The sequence below is a fragment of the Equus przewalskii genome, chromosome 7, assembly GCF_037783145.1.
Source record: "Equus przewalskii isolate Varuska chromosome 7, EquPr2, whole genome shotgun sequence".
NCBI classification, from domain to species: Eukaryota; Metazoa; Chordata; class Mammalia; order Perissodactyla; family Equidae; genus Equus; species Equus przewalskii.
This window is the reverse complement of record NC_091837.1, coordinates 54,631,669-54,653,235: the sequence shown is the minus strand read 5'-3', so window position 1 is coordinate 54,653,235 and position 21,567 is coordinate 54,631,669. Positions and strand designations below refer to the sequence as shown.

General features: G+C 40.0%; 1 protein-coding gene across 5 annotated transcripts in view; it reads right to left on the bottom strand.

The window, feature by feature from the left end:
- The window catches only part of RNF138 (ring finger protein 138), a 46,912-nt gene extending 26,472 nt beyond the window's left edge, over positions 1 to 20,440 (bottom strand). For 2 of the 5 annotated variants that reach the window (XR_011542651.1, XR_011542650.1), the window contains exons 1-2: positions 20,082 to 20,422; positions 19,342 to 19,534 (exon numbers count right to left, since the gene is read on the bottom strand). Coding sequence is in view for 1 of the 5 variants with exons in the window: in XM_070629841.1 (XP_070485942.1) it covers positions 19,342 to 19,451 (110 nt within the window). In the remaining 4 variants the exon portion in view is untranslated. Of the gene's footprint in view, positions 1 to 18,715; positions 18,966 to 19,341; positions 19,535 to 20,081 lie in introns of those variants that run through there. The other 3 variants (XR_011542652.1, XM_070629841.1, XM_070629842.1) reach the window with 3 other exon arrangements.
- Between the last annotated feature and the right edge of the window lie 1,127 nt (positions 20,441 to 21,567).

The window sequence follows — 21,567 nt, the reverse complement described above, 5'->3', positions numbered from 1 at the left end:
ATTTCCTCCCTACGATTCTATCGGTTTTCATCTACATGAAGTTACGTTGGTAGGTACATAAAAGTTTGTGATTGTTCTTTTTATCCATATGAAATGTCTCTCTCCCTTGTAATGCTATCTGAATTTAAGTTGTGTCTGATATTAATACTGCTATAGCAGTTTTCTTTTGGGTGACAAGAAATACAGGTGACTCAGAAAAGTTAGCACTTTCAGACACTCTCTGAAAGAGCCAGTTCTGGTATAACACGATACACACATTCCTAAAAATCAATGCACTATGCAAAATCATCCAATAAAAACCACAAGGCTCATGGGGAAAACGAGGTTGGGACACAACACCCACATGTGCACACCCAAAATGATACTCTGTGTTGGTTACAGATGCATTCATAGCCTGAAAAAATACACACTACTCATAATTGTTAAAGAAGACTTAACTTTATTTATAATGTGTTACATTCCTTGGGGGAAATATTGTAAGCAAATATAACAAAATAGTAACAGTTTTCAGTATGTATAGTACGCCACCATTTGTGTAAAAAAAAGGAAGGGGAAAGAATGAATGTTCATATTTGCTTATATATACATGAAATGTCTGAAGGATACCAAAGAAATCAACAGGGATATATACCAGGGAATTGTGGGGCAGAGGAGGATTCAGGGAATGACAACAAGAACAAGGCAACTTTTCATTTCATACCTGTTGGTACTTTTTGATTTCTGAATCATGTAAATATATTATCTATGTTTTTAAATGTTTTGATTAAAACATTTAAAATTTTGTTAGTTAAGTTTGGGTGATAGAAACATAGAAGTCAATTTCTTTATTCTTTGTGCTCTTCTGTATTAAATTTCTCAAAAGAAGTCATCTAAAGGAAGAAAGGAAAGGAAGAGATACGACATTAAGGAGATGTAAAGATAAGTTAGGAGTTTGCTGCGTGAAAAAAAGACGAGTCATGCAATGTGTACTGTATGTTCCATTTACACTTTTTAAAGTACGTACATATTTATAAATGCATGAGGAAGGGTGGAAGAAAATACACCAACCTCTTAACAAGGGTTACACCTGTGGCAATGATAATGGGAATAAAGGAGGACATCCTTTTCCTACAGTTTTAATGTTTTTACATTTAATATGAATTGCCTTTATAAAGTACATTTTAAAATTAATAATGTAATCATTTAAACATATACTTATATAGTGCTTAGACCAGGTAGGAAATTGAGACCTTCATCATAATATTTAATAATGAAATCTAGAAAGCATTGTTCTAATAAATCCCAAAAAAATGTGAATTGTTTTTAAATAAAAAATGTAAAACTTTTTAAGTGAGAAAGGAAAAAAATTCAGAACACTTACCTAATTCATAATTAACACAATTCACTACAAAGTTAAATACTTTTCAAAATTGTAAATACAGTGAACACCGTTCCAAAATATATCCTATGTTATCCAAATACTTCTATTTGTGAGATACACAAGGCTTTCAATTACAAAACTCACAAAGCCAGACAGAAATAAATATATAGATTCATAAATTTTACTTACAAGCATACACACAAAAGTCCTAAATTGGGCACAATGGCATAATGGAAAGGATGTGGAATAGTATTTTTTAAATCATAAATCAAATATTAGCAAACGAAGTACAACTGTCCTTTAAAATAATTCTATGTGTAATTTCACTTTATATCAGAAGACATAGCCAACATATTTTAAAATAATCTATATGGAAACTTATTTACAATTTTTTGTTAATATTGTTACTATCTTAAAGAGCACATTAAGGAAGTTTCAAAAAGCTCAAAATCCTTGCCTAAAATATTTTAAAAATATAATCAAAAAGGATAATGGAGGCCAGCCCCATGGCATAGCTGCTGAGTTCGGTATACTCAGCTTTGGCAGTCTGGGTTCAGTTCCCTGGCATGAACCTACATCACCCCTCAGTGGCCATGCTGTGGCGGCGACTCACATACAAAATAGAGTAAGACTGGCACAGATGTTAGCCTAGGGCGAATCTTCCTCAAGCAAAAAGAGGAAGATTAGGAACAGATGTTAGCTGAGTGCAAATCTTACTCAGCAAAAGAAAAAAGGGGGGGATAATTATAGAAATATGGTTAATTATAATAAACAACTATAAATTAGTCTTTAAAAAGCTTCTAAATACTTTCCTAGACACAAAGTATTTATTTAATGGTAAATTACTGTTTACTGACTGTGTTCCTTAAGGACACATCTTTCTTTTCTTGGTGCCTTCCTGGCATATTAGGTATACAAAAAATGTTTAGTCAAATGCTGAATGAATTTTTACTAAAAGGTAGAAAAAATACAATTTCTATTTAGTATTTACTTTCAAAAATATTGGCAATGGCTACAAAAACAAAACAAAAAAGATTTAAAAGATAAAATACTGAAAAGCAAGAAATAAACATCACTTTAGATGACAAAACTGTTTGTTAGAAAATCCTAAATTAACCCAAAATATTACATGTAATAAATTAGTTAAACAAACTGTAAAATACAAACTCTCCAAATTAATTATTTTACTATAGACTAGTGATATTGTCAAAAACAATGAAAAACATTCGTATACTAAATAAGTAATCAGGTTTAAAATTAACTTAGGACTTTACATTATTCAAAATGTAAAGACACAAAGGAAAAAACACAGATTTCTACTTGAAATAAACATAATAAAGTAATAAACGCAAAACAGGGCTTTATTAAATAGATGCTGAACTTCTTAAAGAAGACCGGCAAGAATATATCTTAAAAAGCAAAAATGATTCACAAAGACGCTGGGCTGGACCTGTGGCATACTGGTTAAATTCAGTACCCTCCACTTCAGCAACCAGGTTCATGGGTTTCCCAGGTGTGGACCTACACCACTTGTCTGCCATGCTGTGGTGGCAACCCATACACAAAATAGAGGAAGACTGGCACAGATATTAGCTCAAAGCTAATCTTCCTCAAGCAAAAAAGGAGGACTGGCAACAGATGTTAGCTCAGGGTGTATCTTCCTCAGCAAAGAAAAAGATTAACAAAGGTGCAAAGGCAATTTAATGGAGAAAAGACAGACTTCTCAATAAATGATGTGGAACAATTGGACATCCATAGGCAAAAAAATGAACCTCAATCTAAGCCTGCCACCTTATACAAAAATTAACTCAAAATGGATGACAGATTGTAATAAACTGGGTAATAGCCATTCGAAGATACATTCACTTCCTAATTCCCACAAGTGAATACGACCTTGTATTGTAACATATCTGATTAAAGTTAAGGATGTGGGGATGAGGTAATTAGCTGGGATTATTCAGTTGGGTCCTAAATGCCATGACAAGTATCTTTGTAAGTGAGGAAAAGGGAGATTTGACATAGATACACAGGAGAAGGCCATATTAAGATGGAAGCAGAGACTGGAGTGGTGCAGTCCCCAGGGTCTCAGGAAACCATCCCAACACCTTGATTTGGACTTCTAGCCTCCACAACTGTGAGAAAATAAATTTCTGATGTTTTAATCCACTAAGTTTGTGGTACTCTGTTACCAGAATCTAATACAGAGAGTTAAAAGACTCTGTTAAAAAGATAAAGACAGGGGCCAGTCCCGTGGACGAGTGGTTAAGTTCGTGCACTCCACTTCAGTGGCCCAGGGTTTCGCTGGTTTGGATCCTGGGCGCAGACATGGCACCGCTCATCAAGTCATGCTGAGGCGGCGTCCCATGTGCCACAACTAGAAGGACCCACAAGTAAAAATACGCAACTATGTATCAGGGGGCTTTGGGGAGAAAAAAAGAAAAAAAAGAAAATCTTTAAAAAAGACAAATAGACTAGAAGAAAATATTTGTAAATTACATATCTAACAAAGGACTAGTATCTAGAATACAGAAAGAAGTCTCAAAGCTCAACAGTTAAAAAACAAACAATCCAATTAATACATAGGCAAAAGACATAAAGAGATACAACTTGACCTAAAATGATACACAGATGGCAAATAACCACACAAAAAGATGTTCAACATCCTTAGCCATTAGGGAAATACAAATTAAAGTCAACAGATATCACTACACACCTATTGAAATGGCTGCAATTTTAAAATAATGACAACTGGTGAGGATGCAAAGAAACTGGATCACTCATACATTGGTGGTGAAAATGTAAAACGGTACAGACTCTGTGGAAAATAATTTGCCATTTTCTTAAACAATAAAATGTGGGGCTGGCCCAGTGGCATAGTGGTTAAGATCACGCGCTCTGCTTTAGCAGCCCCGGGTTCGCAGGTTCGTCATCAAGCCATGTTGTGGCAGCCTCTCACATAAAAAATAGAGGAAGACTGGGGAGAGTGGGTGGAGCAAAATGGCAGGGTGAGCTGACCCGGGATTCTCTCCCCTCCAAAATACAACAAAAGATTGGAAGAACTGAATTTCAGAGAATAAACATAATGCCAGCTCGTTAGAGACCTACAATACCAAGAAGGCAGAGATCATAACCTTGCTTACACCCTCGGAGGCACTCGAACGGTAGGAGAGGACATCGCTCCCTCCCCTAGAGTCTGCGATCGCTGCGGCGCGGGTCGGGAAGGAGCGGGGGAGGGGCCGCGTGACCGGGGGATCATCCAGGACTCCTGCTGCTGGTTCAGTGGAGACCCGCTGACGGGGGAAAGCTTCCGTCCGCGAGGACCCTATAAATCAAGGGCCTTGGGAGACCAGAGAACAGAACTGATCTGAACCCAGACCAGTGCGTGTGAGTGACAGCCCCTCCCCCCGAGCAAAGCCAGTGGGCGCAGCCATCTTGCCCCAAGGCGGAGAGCTAACACGCTGCTCTCCACCCCCATCTAGTGGCGACCGGCTGTAACTGCAACTGAATTCTACCACCATGAGAAAAAACCACTCCTCTACCATCCAGCAATTTATAAAAGTCCCAGACCAGAAGGAAAACAATAAAAACACAGAATTAAGTCCTGAGGATTTGGAATTAGGTAAACTAAGTGATAATGAATTCAGAGCAGCTATAACCAAAAAACTCAATGAGGTAGAGAGAAAGAGAAACAAGCCGAGTTCTGGAGTTACTTCACAAAAGAGATTGAAATCATAAAGAAGAATCAAACAGAATTACTTGAGATGAAAAACACAATGGACCAGATAAAACAGAATACGGATTCCCTGAATGCCCGTGTAGACAACATAGAGGAGCAAATTAGCATAATCGAGGACGGACAGGCTGAATGGCGCCAGACAGAGGAAGAAAGAGAACTACGAATTTAAAAAAATGAGGAAAATCTCCGAGAAATAATGGATTCAATGAGGAGTAAGAACATAAGGATCATAGGAATTCCCGAGAATATGGAAAAGGAAAATGGAGCAGAAAGAGTGCTTAACGAAATTATTGAAGAGAACTTCCCAAATCTAGGGATCAACGGAGAAATGTGTGTAGAGGAGGGTTTTAGATCTCCTAGATTTGTCAATGTAAAAGGACCTACCGGAAGGCACATAGTAGTAAAGTTGGCAAATAGGAATGATAAGGAGAGAATACTCAGGGAAGTAAGAAAAAAAAGAGAATAACCTATAAAGGAGCCCCTATCAGACTGTCAGCAGATTTCTCTACAGAAACCCCACAAGCTAGGAGAGAATGGAGTGATATATTCAAAGCTTTAAAGGATAAAAACCTTCAGCCAAGAATACTCTATCCAGCAAGAATTTCCTTCAGATATGAGGGAGAAATTAAATATTTTCCAGACAAAGAAAAGTTAAGGGAATTTGTAACTAAAAGCCCTCCATTACAAGAAATCCTCAAGAAGACTCTCATACTTGAAAAAAGAAAAAAGGGAGAAAGGGGACACAATCCACAGACTTGGGAGACCGATGGATAGAACCAGAACAGGATAGCAAATATTCAATTATAGCACTAGGCTAAAAGTAAGGAAACTACCAAAACAAGGACGATCTTAGCACTCTAACTACAAATTAATAAGACAAGTTGGAATAAAAAATGAAAATAATTATTTAGGAGGGGAAGAGCAAAGGGTCTAAATCAGTATTGGTCGAGTAGGTAAGAGACCACCAGAGAATAGACTATATTATACACGAGATTCTAAATACAAACTTCAAGGTAGACACTAAAATAAAGTACAGAACAGAGTCACAAATCATAGATAAGGAAAAATCTAAGAAACCTAGCATAAGAAACTGCAGTATTAAATGGGTAGTCTAAAGCACACAGGAAAAGAAACACAGGAAAACAAGATAATGAGCGACAGATTGACAGCATTAAGTCCACATGCATCAATAATCACTCTCAATGTGAACGGATTGAACTCTCCAATAAAAAGACACAGAGTAGCAAAATGGATTAAAGAACAAGATCCAACAATTTGTTCCCTCCAGGAAACACACCTCAGCCCCAAGGACAAACACAGACTCAGGGTGAAGGAGTGGAGGACAATACTTCAAGCAAATAGCAAGGAAAAAAAGACAGGTGTTGCAATTCTCATATCAGACCAAGTGGATTTCAAAATAAGACAGGTAAAGAGAGACACAGAGGGACACTATATAATGATCAAAGGGAGACTTCATCAAGAAGAAATAACGCTTATAAATATCTATGCACCCAACACAGGAGCACCAAGATTCATAAAGCAACTATTAACAGACCTAAAGGAAGATGTTAAAAACAACACAATAATAGTAGGGGACCTCAACACCCCACTCACATCAATGGACAGATCATCCAGACAGAAAATCAACAAGGAAATAGTGGAACTGAATGAAAAACTAAAACAATTGGACTTAACAGACATACATAGATCACTCCACCCTGAAAGAGCTGAATACACATTCTTCTCAAGTGCACATGGAACATTCTCTAGGATAGACCATATGTTGGGAAACAAGACAAGCCTCTACAAATTTTAAAAAATTGAAATAATAACAAGCATCTTCTCAGATCATAGTGCTATAAGGCTAGAAATTAATTACAAGAAAAAAGCTGAGAAAGGCACAAAGACGTGGAGACTAAACAACACACTACTGAACAAGCAATGGATCATTGAAGAAATTAAAGAAGAAATCAAAAAATACTTGGAAACAAATGAAAATGATAGCATGCCATACCAACTCATATGGGATACAGCAAAAGCTGTATTAAGAGGAAAATTCATCGCAATACAGGCACATCTTAACAAACAAGAAAAATCCCAAATAAGCAACCTTAAAGCACACCTAACTGAACTAGAGAAAAAAGAACAAATGAAGCCCAAAGTCAGCAGAAGGAGAGAAATAATAAAAATCAGAGCAGAAATAAATACTATTGAAACGAAAAAGGCAGCAGAAAGGATCAATGAGACAAAGAGCTGGTTTTTCGAGAAGATAAATAAAATTGACAAACCACTAGCCAGACTTACAAAGAAAAAAAGGGAGAAAGCTCAAATAAACAAAATCAGAAATGAGCGAGGAGAAATAACAACAGACTCTGCAGAAATGCAACAGATTATAAGAGAATACTACAAAAAACTATACGCCAACAGAATGGATAACCTAGAGGAAATGGATAAATTCTTGGACTCCTACAATCTCCCAAAGCTCACTCAACAAGAGGCAGACAATTTGAACAGACCAATCACAAGCAAAGAGATTGAAACAGCAATCAAAAACATCCCAAAGAATAAAACCCCAGGACCAGATGGCTTTCCTGGGGAATTCTACCAAACTTTCAGAGAGGATTTAATACCTATCCTTTTCAAGCTATTCCAAAAAATTAGGGAAGATGGAACACTTCCTAACACATTCTAGGAGGCCAACATCACGCTGATACCAAAACCTGACAAGGACACCACGAAAAAAGAGAACTACAGGCCAATATCACTGATGAACATAGATGCAAAAATTCTAAACAAAATTTTGGCAACCAGAATTCAGCAATTCATCAAAAGAATCATACATCAGGATCAGGTGGGATTCATACCAGATACAGGGATGGTTCAACATCCGCAAATCAATCAACGTGATACACCACATCAACAAACTGAGGAATAAAAACCACATGATCATCTCAATAGATGCAGAGAAGGCATTTGACAAGATCCAACAGCCATTTATGATAAAAACTCTGAACAAAATGGGCATAGAAGGAAACTACCTCAACATAATAAAGGCCATATACGACAAACCCATAGCCAACATCATACTCAATGGGCAAAAACTGAAACCCATCCCCCTGAAAACAGGAACAAGACAAGGATGCCCTCTATCACCACTCTTATTTAACATAGTACTGGAGGTCCTGGCCAGAGCAATCAGGCAAGAAAAAGGAATAAAAGGAATCCAAATAGGGAGGGAAGAAGTGAAACTCTCGCTCTTTGCAGACGACATGATCTTATACATAGAAAACCCCAAAGAATCCATTGGAAAACTGTTAGAAGTAATCAACAACTACAGCAAAGTGGCAGGGTATGAAATCAATTTGCATAAATCAGTACCACTTCTATACTCCAGTAATGAACCAACAGAAAAAGAACTCAAGAATACAATACCATTCACAATCGCAACAAAAAGAATAAAATACCTTGGGGTAAATTTAACTAAGGAAGTGAAGGACCTATATAATGAAAATTACAAGGCCTTTCTGAGAGAATTGGATGACGACATAAGGAGATGGAAAGACATTCCATGTACATGGATTGGAAGAATAAACATAGTTAAAATGTCCATTCTACCTAAAGCAATCTACAGATTCAACGCCATCCCAATCAGAATCCCAATGACATTCTTTACAGAATTAGAACAAAGAATCCTAAAATTCATATGGGGCAACAAAAGACCCCGAATTGCTAAAGCAATCCTGAGAAAAAAGAACAAAACGGGAGGCATCACAATCCCTGACTTCAAAACATACTACAAAGCTACAGTAATCAAAACAGCATGGTACTGGTGCAAAAACAGGTGCACATATCAATGGAACAGAATTGAAAGCCCAGAAATAAAACCACACATCTATGGACAGCTTATCTTTGACAAAGGAGCTGAGGGCATACAATGGAGAAAAGAAAGCCTTTTCAACAAATGGTGCTGGGAAAACTGGAAAGCCACATGTAAAAGAATGAAAATTGACCATTCTTTTTCACCATTCACCAAAATAAACTCAAAATGGATTAAAGACCTAAAGGTGAGATCTGAAACCATAAGGCTTCTGGAAGAAAACGTAGGCAGTACACTCTTTGACATCAGTATTAAAAGGATCTTTTCGGACACCATGCCTTCTCAGAGAAGGGAAACAATAGAAAGAATAAACAAATGGGACTTCATCAGATTAAAGAGCTTCTTCAAGGCAAATGAAAACAGGATCGAAACAAAAAAACAACCCACTAACTGGGAAAAAATATTTGCAAGTCATATATCTGACAAAGGCTTAATATCCATAATATATAAAGAACTCTCGCAACTCAACCACAAAACATCAAACCACCCAATCAAAAAATGGGCTGGAGACATGAACAGACATTTCTCCAAAGATGATATACTGATGGCCAATAGGCACATGAAAAGATGCTCATCATCGCTGATCATCAGGGAAATGCAAATCAAAACTACACTAAGATATCACCTTACACCCGTTAGAATGACAAAAATATCTAAAACTAACAGCAACAAATGTTGGAGAGGTTGCAGAGAAAAAGGAACCCTCACACACTGCTGGTGGGAATACAAACTGGTGCAGCCACTATGGAAAACAGTATGGAGATTCCTCAAAAAACTAAAAATAAAACTACCATACGATCCAGCCATCCCACTACTGGGTATTTATCCAAAGAGCTTGAAGTCAGCAATCCCAAAAGTCCTGTGCACCCCAATGTTTACTGCAGCACTGTTTACAACAGCCAAGACATGGAAGCAACCTAAGTGTCCAGCAACAGACGAATGGATAAAGAAGATGTGGTACATATATACAACGGAATACTACTCAGCTGCAAAAGAGAACAAAATCATTCCATTTGCAATAACATGGATGGACCTTGAGAGAATTATGTTAAGTGAAATAAGCCAGCGAGAGAAAGATAATCTGTGTATGACTCCACTCGTATGAGGAATTTAAAATTATGGACCAAGAACAGTTTAGTGGATACCAGGGGAAAGGTGGGGTGGGGGGTGGGCAAAAAGGGTGAAGTGGTGCACCTATAACATGACTGACAAACATTAATGTACAATTGAAATTTCACAAGATTGTAACCTATCAATAACTCAATAAAAAAATAACAAAAAAAAATAGAGGAAGACTGGCACAGATGTTAGCTCAGTGCCAATCTTCCTCATCAAAAAACAAACAAACAACAAAAAAACAAAACATGCAACTACCATATGACCCAATAATCACATTCCTGGGCATTTATCCCAAAGAAACGAAGGCTTATGTTCACACAAAAACCTATACATGAACGTAGCAGCTTCATCTGTAATAGTCAAAAACTGGCAATTCCAGATGTCCTTCAGTGAGTCAATGGTTAACCAAAATCTGGTACATCCCTACCATGTAGTACATTCGTATCATGTATTACTCAGCAATAAAAGGAACTAACGATTGAAACACACAACAACCTGAATTCCTAGAGAATTATGCTGAGTGAAAAAAGAAAGCCCAAGAGTTTACATATCGTTTGATTTCGTTTGTATAACATTACATAACATTCTTTTTTTGGCAACAGCTCTACTGAAATATAATTCACATATCGCACAATTCTCTCATTTAAAGTGTACAATTAAATGGTTTTTTACCATATTTAGAGTTGTGCGATATATAAGATTCTTTTTTCTTTTTTTGAGGAAGATTAGCCCTGAACTAATAATCTGCCACTCCTCCTCGTTTTTGCCGACGAAGAGTGGCCCTGAGCTAACATCCATGCCCATCCTCCTCTATTTTATATGTGGGACGCCTGCCACAGTATGGCTTGATAACAGGTGTGTAGGTCCACACCCAGGATCCGAACCACGAACCCTGGGCCACAGAAGCGGAACGTGCAAACTTAACCACTGTGCCACTGGGCTGGCCCAAGATTCTTAAAATGACAAAATTTTAAGCTAGAGAACACAAGCACATCAGTGCCTGCCAAGGATTAAGGAGGAGTGGGGTGGGATAAGAAGAAAGTGGGTGTGGCTATAAAAGGCTATGTGAAGGATCTTTGTGGTGACTGAAATGTTCTGTTCTTTATCAATGAAGATATCCTGGTTATATTTACAAGATATCACCATTTGGGAAAACTGGGTGAGGGTACACAGGATTTCTGTATTATTTCTTATAACTACATGTGAATCTACAACAATCTCAAAATAACAAGTTTAACTTAAAAGAAAGTTATTTTAAAAAAAAGAGCAAAACTGATAAACCTACCCTACCAGGTTTTAAAAAATTATGTCCATATATTATAACGCTTATTCACTTGATAGACATGTATTAAATACTTACTACGTTACAGATACTAGGTATATAACAGAGAATAAAAGTGACAAAAATCCCTACCCTGATGAGACTTACAGCATTGTGTGCATGCAGGTACTTAATGGCAGGTTTGTGTGTATACACTACATCCTCCTAAAATATTTAACAAGTCATATTATACCAGGCTAAAACAGCAAAAGTAATTACTGAAAGTGAAGACTCCTCAAAGAATCAAATTATTATTAAGAATTCAAATACACTAAAAGATTTTTTTGGGGCCGGCCCCGTGGCCGAGCGGTTAAGTTCGCACGCTCCGCTGCAGCGGCCCAGGGTTCGCATCCTGGGCGCGGACATGGCACCGCTCGTCAGGCCACATTGAGGCGGCGTCCCACATCCCACAACTAGAAGGGCCTGCAACTAAGATATACAACTGTGTACAGGGGGGGTTTGGGGAGATAAAGCAGAAAAAAAAAAAAAAGATTGGCAACAGTTGTTAGCTCAGGTGCCAATCTTTAAAAAAAAGATTTTTTGAAACAATGGAAAAGGTCCTCTAAGAAAAAATAAGGTCAACTGAATAAGAATGGCAAATTAATTAAGATTCAACAACAAGAACATAGTCTCAGCAGATTTAAGGTGGGTCCAAAAAATAAACAATTTTTTAAAAAGATTCAACGAATAGAAAAAATTGAATAATATAACTTTAGATGAATAAAAAGAATCAAATATGAACATACAAGATATAATAACAAACAAAAGCAGAGCAAATGAATAGGAAAAAAGTGTAAAATAAGTTTAAGTAATAAATTATAATACATTATCATTAAAACAGTATTAGAAATGATCACAAATGTACCTAGAGCACACTCTGTGTACAGGAAAATTATAAACTAACATAAAAATGTAATATGGAAAAATGCACACAGCTGTGCTAGCAACTAAGGAAATAGATTCTAAAGTGACTTCTAGACATGATTATGAACTGTATTAAACTAAAAAAAGCTGGCAAAAACGACAGAATACAAACTTTTATAGCACTAATAGCATTTTGTAAGTTAGCCCAACTATGTGGAAAGCAACATGACATTTATACAAATAGCAGTAACTATTTATTGAGTACTTAATATGTGCTAAGCAGGATTCCAAATACTTTATATTCATTATCTAGAATTCATAAAAATAAATAAATGTTTAAAAAGTTCCTTTATTACACAGATGAGGAAAATAAGGCTTAAAAAATAAAAAGTTAAGAAACCTGTAAGATGTTGAAAGCCAAAAGATGCCTCTTCATTAAAATACTAGGCCCTGTATGTTCTCTCTACCTCAAGGTCTTTGCCCAGAATGCTCCCTCTCCCCCCAGAATATTCTATACACAAACACAGTCCTCCAAAAATTAACACAACACATCACTTAGATCTCAGGAACAATATCACCTCCTCAAAAAAGGGCCTTTGACTACCTACCCATCCACCCACCAACTGGTCCCCTTCTTATACTCTCTATTGGAACCCTGAGTTTGTAATTACATGTTTATCTGAGTATTTATTTGAATTAAAATATGTCTCACCAACACCAGCTCCAATGATAGGGATCATATCTATCTGTTCCCCACTGTATGCTCAGCATTCTAACACAGAGCTGGGCACCTAGTAGCATTCACTAATATTTGTTAAAGTGATGAATGCAAATTTACCTTAATCTAATCCAAAAACTGTTAAATCTCTGAACCTAAAGATATAATCCACAGTCCTCAAATCTAAACCATGAGCACCTTCTATGTACAGAACACTTCACTAGAGCTGTAATCATCCTCATGTGACATAGCTGACAAGTTCCCTTGTATTTACCCTTTGACCCAGCAATTACACTTGTGAGAAATTATCTTACATGAAAAACTCTCACATGTGAAATGGTATTTATATAAGTTTAGTCACTGCAGCATTCTTTTCAACAGCAAAATATTAGAAACAACCTAAACGTTCATCAATATGAGATTGGATAAATAAATAATGATACATCAAACAATGGACCACTAAAACACTGAACATGTTCCATAAGGTCAAAGATTTTTATCTGGTTTGTTGAATGCTATAGCCCTAGTGTCTACAATAGTATTGGCACATAACGCTCGCTCAGCTTTGGGTGAATGAATGAATGAGAACTCTACGATCAAGAAAAAAAAGATTAAGAAGGTCCTTTATGTAGTGATAAAGAAGGATCTCTAACATAGTAACATGCAAATAGCAAGTTACAAAAGAATGCATATAATATGCTGCTCTGTGTGAAAAACAAGAAAAGAGTATTTACAACCTTGTCTATGTATATAAATTTGGAAGGATATCTAAGGTATATAAGGTACAGTGATTGTGGGAGACAGTCATATTATTTCCTTTGGTATCTTTAAAATTGTGAATTACAATACTCTCCATTCACAGTAAGTCCTTTGGTATTAAATATCTGAGCCAAAAACCTGGAAAATAGAGTCCTTTCTATTTACAATAATAATCTAGCTTTTTGTGTTAGATGCTGCAGTTATTAAAGTAACGATAGTTGTATATTTTTACGTGTTTTGAAAACCATAAAACACATATACAAGACTATTATTATTTACAAACATTACTTCATTTGGTCCCTGCAACAATCTTGTGGAATAGGTTGTTTCTACCTCTGTTTCATGGAATATAAAAGAGGCTAAAAGCAGTTAAATGACTTCACCAAGTGATACAGCTAGTAAGCTGTGGTCTCCCAACAAACCCACATTCCTTTACTCAATACTGAATGCATATACAGTAGGTTCAGGTTATTAAAAGTAGACCTGGGTTACTGCCTTTATAGAGCTTAGAGTCTAACAGGTAAGAATGACATAACCAAATCATCTGATGCCAAAAATGTTATGATTATAAACTGTGATAACAGGTACAAAGGAAAGTTCTTCAGGTCTTTTATTTCCAATTCTACTGTTCCTTCCTCTGTACCCACCAAGTACACGTTTCCTCAGATATAAAGCTGCTTACTCCTCATCACCCTTTGGCTAGACTATTTGAATTTGCTAGATGGAGCTTATTTCAAAACAAAGTAGAAGGGGAGGAAAAAAAGGTGCAAATCAAGATTACTAAAACTATTTTGATGTATCAAAGGAGCCTACATCTTTAGGATAGAGCATTACCCTGAAACAACTTACAGGTTATCTTTAAGTTTCTCTTAACTGGGGGCCGCCCCGTGGCCAAGTGGTTAAGTTGCACATTCCACTGCGGAGGCCCGGTGTTTCACTGGTTCAGATCCTGGGCTCGGACATGGCACAGCTCCTCAGGCCATGCTGAGGCAGCGTCCCACATGCCACAAGCAGAAGGACTCACAACTAAAAATAGACAACTATGTAGTGGGGGGATTTGGGGAGAAAAAGTTGAAAAAAAAAAAAAAGATCAGCAACAATTGTTAGCTCAGGTGCCAATCTTTTAAAAAAAAAAAAGCTCTGAACTTTAAACTAGCAGATGCCTGAGGAACTTCTGTTCTTATCCATTTTCCTAACAAAAGGCTGATCAACAGATGTTGGGAGGGACAAGCAACTTTCCTATCCATCATGCTCCTGATTTTAGTAGTAATTAATTAACAATCCGGCACCTTTTATTGTCCCCATCTATAATCAGAATCATTCCCCAAAAGAACTTAAAAAAAAAAAGACAGACGTTTTAAGTTGGTCTTCAGGACTTAAAATTAAGTCAATCGACTTAAAATTAAGTCAATTACATAGCATATTCTTTAAAATTATGCCATTTTATAAGTAACGACTTCATCAAGAGGATTTGGATAAAGTCGAAAAACCTTAAGAAAAAAAGATGGTCTAGAGTAGGATTTATCAAATTAGCAAGAACCCATACAAGCCTGGCTTTCAGGATCATAACAAGCATGTAGGAAAGAAGAAATTTAAGAAGTATACATACTCATGCATCACTTAATGACAGGGATACGTTCTGAGAAATACACCAGGGAATCCTGTCATTGTTCGAACATCACAGAGAGTATTTGCACAAATCTAGATAGTATAGCCTACTACACACGTAGGCTATATGGTACTAATTCTATGGGACCACGGTGGTCTATCATCAACCAAAACGTCCTTAAGCAGCGTATGACTGTATTTACAGCACGACTGCTCAAACAGCTAGATACCAATGAAGCTGTTAAATTATATGAAATATTAACTGAAAATTCGGGGACTGGATAATCCAAAGCACATCAATAGAGAATCATACAAATCTGTACTTAATGAAAAGTGGAAGCTGATTTCTATTACCTCATTTTAAAAGATGCCTCCTTACAGAGATGCCCAAAAGCAAACAGATTAGATTTCTATTTTTAAGAGTCTGGCAAGGGATTAACCTGTTATTATATGTAATTTTCATTGTGATGTGAGTTTACTTCTAACAGTGTACAGAGTTATTTACTCGACCATTCAAAACAAAGAAGGGAGGTTTAGTTCAAGGAGCCTTTCAAGATTACAAAGGAGAACACCAAGAGATAAATATCTTCAACTATGCCAATCTGTACCTTCTTCTGAAACCTTAATTTGAATACTTGCTTAACTTTAATATTCTTAATTCATCTTTACATGTTTTTCAAAATATTACGTCTGACCCACTCCAAGGCATCTGACACTGCTGATCACTGTTTCTTTAAAATTCTTCTCAGTTTCCACTGTCACACTCTCTTGGTTTTCTTCCTATCCTGTCCGTTCCTTCTCAGCCTCCACTTTTCTCCACTCCATATTTAAACATGTATTCTCCAGCACTTTGTTCTATCTAGGCCCTCTGCTTTCTTTCAATTTATATACCTCCCCCAATGGCTACATCCATACTCACAGCTTTAGTTCCATGTATTCCAGATCTACGTAGAAACACTTAACTATTGGACATACAATCATCAAATCTTACACGATCTCCTTAAAATGTCAGGCATCTCTTCTCTCCCTTCCCACTATCATGACTTTGCTTCAGGTTCTAATCATTTCTCTCTCTGACACAGCAATGAATGACCTCTTCCCTAGTCTCACCACTACCACGCTGCACCCTGCTACTAAAGTAAACTTTCTAAAATTCAAATGTGACCATGGTGCTCCCCTGCCAAAAATTATTGAACAGGTCTCTATGGTTTTCGGGAAAAAGTTCAAATTGGCTTACACAGTAAGTTCCTGCCAATATCTCTAAGCTCCATCTCCACTACACTCATCCTTTGGCTCCAGCCAAACTTTGCAGTCTGGATACAGTCAACCACTGTAACACCTCCTTGCCTCTGCATATGCTGTAAACCTAATCAGGGTATTCCTCAAAAGCCTAAATACCCATCCTAACCTAAAGTATTACTTCCTCCAGGAAATCTCGCCTATCCTCATAGGCTGATTTAGATACCTGTTCTCAATGCTCCCAGGACATTTTCCTCCTAAATCTCTTCCACATCAATCACACTCATGCATAGGTCTCCTTTATTAGACTATTAACAGTCTCCAGGAAAAGAGCACTTCGTAATCCCTGCACCTAACACACAGAAAGCATTCAACAACTGCTGTTTGAAGGAATGATCGAGGATTAAATGGGAATTTATACTTTGGTGAAGATATTCTAATGACAATGAACTTGCTCCTCCAACTAGAATAGTCAATGAACAAATCCTCTGCTGCTGTTGAAATGGTAATGCATACTTTTCATATTCTAACAGACCCACAGTGAGCCAAAGCCTTTATCATCTCATCTCTCCCTACCCATGAATCAAAAACTCATTTTGTAGCTGGACATAAATTTGTTTAAAGGCACAGGTTTGTCCTTTGTGAAAAGAGAAGAGCAAATGACATTGTAAACTAGATTATTTAAAACAGAATTGTATTTCTCCACCAAACTCCTTCAGGTCAATGAAGACACTGCTGCGCCATTACCACCCATTCCAAATAAAACTCCTCCCCCGCCTTCTTTAATTCATTGTTCAGCCAGAACCTCAGAGCAACTGTGTATGTGTTTGAGAAGGGTTTAAGGCTGGTAAAGGAGGGGATGGAAGAGGGTGATAGAGCAGTTAAGAGCCTACTCCTCTTATCAACAAAATCTATTCTATATTTCATTTCCACATCTAGTCTGGTCACATCCAAGCCCAACAAGCAGCTTTGAAAAAGATCCTTAACAATCATCTCCACTCTCTTTTCCACAGCCTTGAGGTCAAGCCAAATTACAGTCTGATTTTAAAATATCCCACAAGGGAAGTGAACTAGAACAAACGGCGTGGAATTTTGAGGGGAGCTAGAGATTACAATGAGTTCTATGAGGTCAATGACCCAAAGGGTAATTGAAATGATTCTGTCCAGAAAAGACTGACTTCCTCTCACTTCACCCTCCTTCCATCCCGCTCTTCCACCCACTGCCAGCACAAGCACAGGAAAGGCATCGAGTTATGATAATGAATACTGACAGATTAAAGGCCCAAAAGTATACATTGTGCCTTAGACATCTCAAAATATTTTTCTAACAATTCGGCATTTGTTGCATCAAATAAAAGAATTTCAGACTGTCATTCATCTCCCATTAACAGCAAAAACATAACCACCATAACTTCAATCACGAAAAGTCACAGACTCTTAGCTCACATAACCACCCCAAAATGGGAGTAAGGGAGACAGTGCAGTTAACATTGAGAAGCAGAGTGAGAGGAGTGGGTATCCAGAAACAATTGTAATGAAATTTCTGATTAAGAACTCAAAGTTCAATCCATTCATTACAAAATTAAACAACCTAACTCTCCCCACCCCCACCCCCCAAAAAAAACGCCAAGGAGAAAGAAATAGAGCACTTAGGAACTTGTTTGATTCTTTTCAGCTATTTGCAAGCACACAGAACTTTCAACCCTGAGAGTATTTTTTGCAGATAAAGATTTCCACGCCTCACCTGCCAGGAATTCTTTTATAAATTTGGAATGGAGCCTGGAAATTGGTATGGTTACTTATAAAGTTCCCCAGGGACTCTGATCAGCAGCCAGGTTTGTCAGAAGTGCTATATACCTTCATAAGAAAGGCTCCTTCTAACCCTCACTGACACTCCAGCAGTCTGTAGGATTATCGAAGTTCTTCCTATAAATATGCCAAATCAAACAGCCCCATGCCACCTCACCTAATCCCATTGTGTTCTCGTCACCCCTCGGGTTACTGCTTTAATTTCAGTCCATGCCTTAGAGCAGTTTTTCTTTCTTATCTCCACCCTTCTAGTAACAAAATAATAAGAAGAAGGGTAAAACAAAGGGAAACAATCACTTCAATACCCGGAAATCCTGTTAGTTAGAGTAGCAAATCCATTCTAGAGCATTCTGCTGTGTACCGAATTTTAAACGAATCAAACCACTCTGAAGGGTGGTCTGCAAAGCCGGGCTGAAGGGTAAGTTGGAAAAGAGCTCCTGGATCTGGAAAGGACGAACCAAGGGGCCGAAAGGAGGAGAAGGGAAAACTTCACAGCAGGGCAGGTCGCCGAGTGGGCGGGCGGGCACCTTCGGCCGGTTTTGACACTCGACACCCCAGCCTTGTCGCAGGTTGCTAGGAAACAAAAAGGCTCCACGTTCCCTGCAGTTCCTCTCGGGCCTCGAAGAGAGGGGCCTGCGGGGCGTGGACATGGCACGGGGACCGGCCAGGCCACTGTCCCGGGGGCGCGAAGCGAGGGACACCGGGGGACCCGGGGCCAAGCTGAGGAGCCGCGCGCAGGAAGCGGGCCCCGAGCCCGAGGGAGGGCGCGCCGGGGCTCCGACGGCCGGGCACGAGCCCTCCGCGCCGGGCGCCGCTCCGACAGGCCGCGGCGGGCTCGCCTCCCGCCAGGCCGCAGCCGACGAGGGTCCGGGGCCGGATGCGGGGGCTAAAGGAGCAGCCGGTCCGAGCGGGGGAGGGGGCGTCTACTCACACGTGCTGACAGGCCGCGGTCCGCACGGGCGTTTTGAGCACCTCCTGACAGACGGGGCAGTAGAAATCATCTTCGGTGTAGGACGTGGCCGCGGAGAGCTCCTCGGCCATGGCGGGGGATGGAGGATCCAGGCGGTGGCGAAGGCGGCGGCGGCAGCAACCCAGGTGGCGGGGGCAGCCCCGGGCCCGACTCCCTGCGCGAACCCGGAGGGGGAGGAGAATCCCGTCAGGAAGCGGCTCGCGCCAGGAAGGGGGCGGCGCCCTGGCGGGGAAGGGGCGGGGCCGAACGCCGAGACGCTGCGGCCGCACGCGCCGCGCCGGGGAGGGTCGGCCCGCCGGGCGGCTCTTCCTGCAGGGGCAGGGCGGGAAGGCGGCCCTGGGACGGGGGCGGCGCCCGAGAAGCCTGCGATTGGTTTCACTTTCGCTTCCGCCCGGGCTCGGAGCATGTGGGGCGTCGCCTCTCTCGCCGGGCAGAGCGGTCCCAGGCCGCAGCCTCCCGCCGGAGGCCACACCCGTACCTGGCTCCCGGAGGCGGCCGCCGCTCCGCCCCGCCCCCAGCCCTATTCTTCGCCTCGGGCCTCCCTTTCCCCCGCTTTTCGGCTCCGTTTTCCGCTCTCTCGCTGAATCCCCAGTGCGCTCAGCCGTCTCGCTCCCCGCGCAGCCCACCCTTGTGCGCGGCTCCCTGCCTCTCCCCACGCCGCCCTCGCCCCGAACCGCCACTCGGCTTTCGTGGACGCTCACTTAGGAGCCCCGGAGCAGACCAGCTGACGAGCTGCTTCCCTGGCGCGTGTTGGTAGAGAGGTGGCCCTGCGCCGTCCTCGGGCTTCCTGTCCGGCGCTGCTGCCTTCGCATCCGAGGCCAGGAGCGGAGTGGCGGGCGGAGTGCGCAGTGCTCATCGGCCCGAAGCGGGGCCGGGCTCGAGGCTCATGGTGCACCAGGATCCCACCGCCCCCTCCAGCAGCTCTCCCCTGGCATTGCGCTGCCAGCCGCCTACAGCCTGCCGGGCAGGTCACCGATCACAGTAGGGCTGTGAGCGCTGGGCCGAGGACTGGGAAGAGGGCGGGGCGGGGAGCGCGGCCTCCATGGCAACCGGCGCGTGTAGCCTTCAGAGGTTTGTGACGTCAACAGGTGCTTGCCGACCTGTACCCCCAGCCTCCCTACAGCGGGGACCCCATTTCTCCCCGCTCCTATCAAATATATTGAGTTTTGACTTGACAGAATGTTTTGATCATGTCAAGATGTGTTAAGAAGCAAGTAATACCCGTTATGGGATTTTAATCCTTTGGGGAAGAAAAATTAAAAATAAGCTCCCTTGAGAGGGTTTCAACTTTTCGCCCTTAACACACTGTGGCTGATGAGTTATAGTCGCAGATGCAGTCTTCACCAACGCTTTTGTTTTGTTTTTTGATAGCTTTGAAGAAAAGTGAGTTAGAAGCATGGATTTAAGCATTTCAACAACGTTATTGACTAAACGTTTCTGTTATTTTTTAATAGGCGCTAATATAGCCACACAATTGTTCAGTCTAGAAGATGGGGCAACAACCACATGAAAGGAGCTAAGGAAAATCTGGAACATCATAAAGCATACTCAATTAGCTTTCAGAAAAGAAAAAAGGTTTCATTACCATGCTTTGTTAAAGCTCTCCACCGTGGTCTAAATGAATCATAAGTAGAAGCCATTGAAGGGACTAGTTAATTCAATTCGGTCGTTGTCTACATTGTCCTTGGCACTGTGTTAGATGCTATGCAGATGTCATAAACTTTGCTCTCAACTAGTTTGCAGTCTTGGATGTCTATCAAAATGAAAGAACAAAACGTTATATTTGCCAACGTATTAAATATGTCATCAACAGTGACTATAAAAAGGATAGGAAATGGAATGACTGGATTTGTAAGAACTTAGAAAAAACCTTCTGGAGGGAGCAGAGCTTAAGGTGCATCTTAAAATGATGATTCCTAGAATAATACTGAATTATTTGTCCAATGAACAGCTAATTTCCTCCAACAAACTACAACATTTTGTATTTTTTCCCTTTCTGCCCTAGCAAGAACAGTGAAAGCAGAGGTGGAAAGCTAATTTTAGCTTCAGATTTCATGGAAGGAGGAAGAGCATTTGATGGGAGGGGCATCTATTAGCAGTAGTCCAGGTGCTTTTCAAATTCACTTGTAAAATGATTCTTGGGGGCCAGTCCTGTGATATAGTGGCTAAGTTCAGGTGTGCTCCACT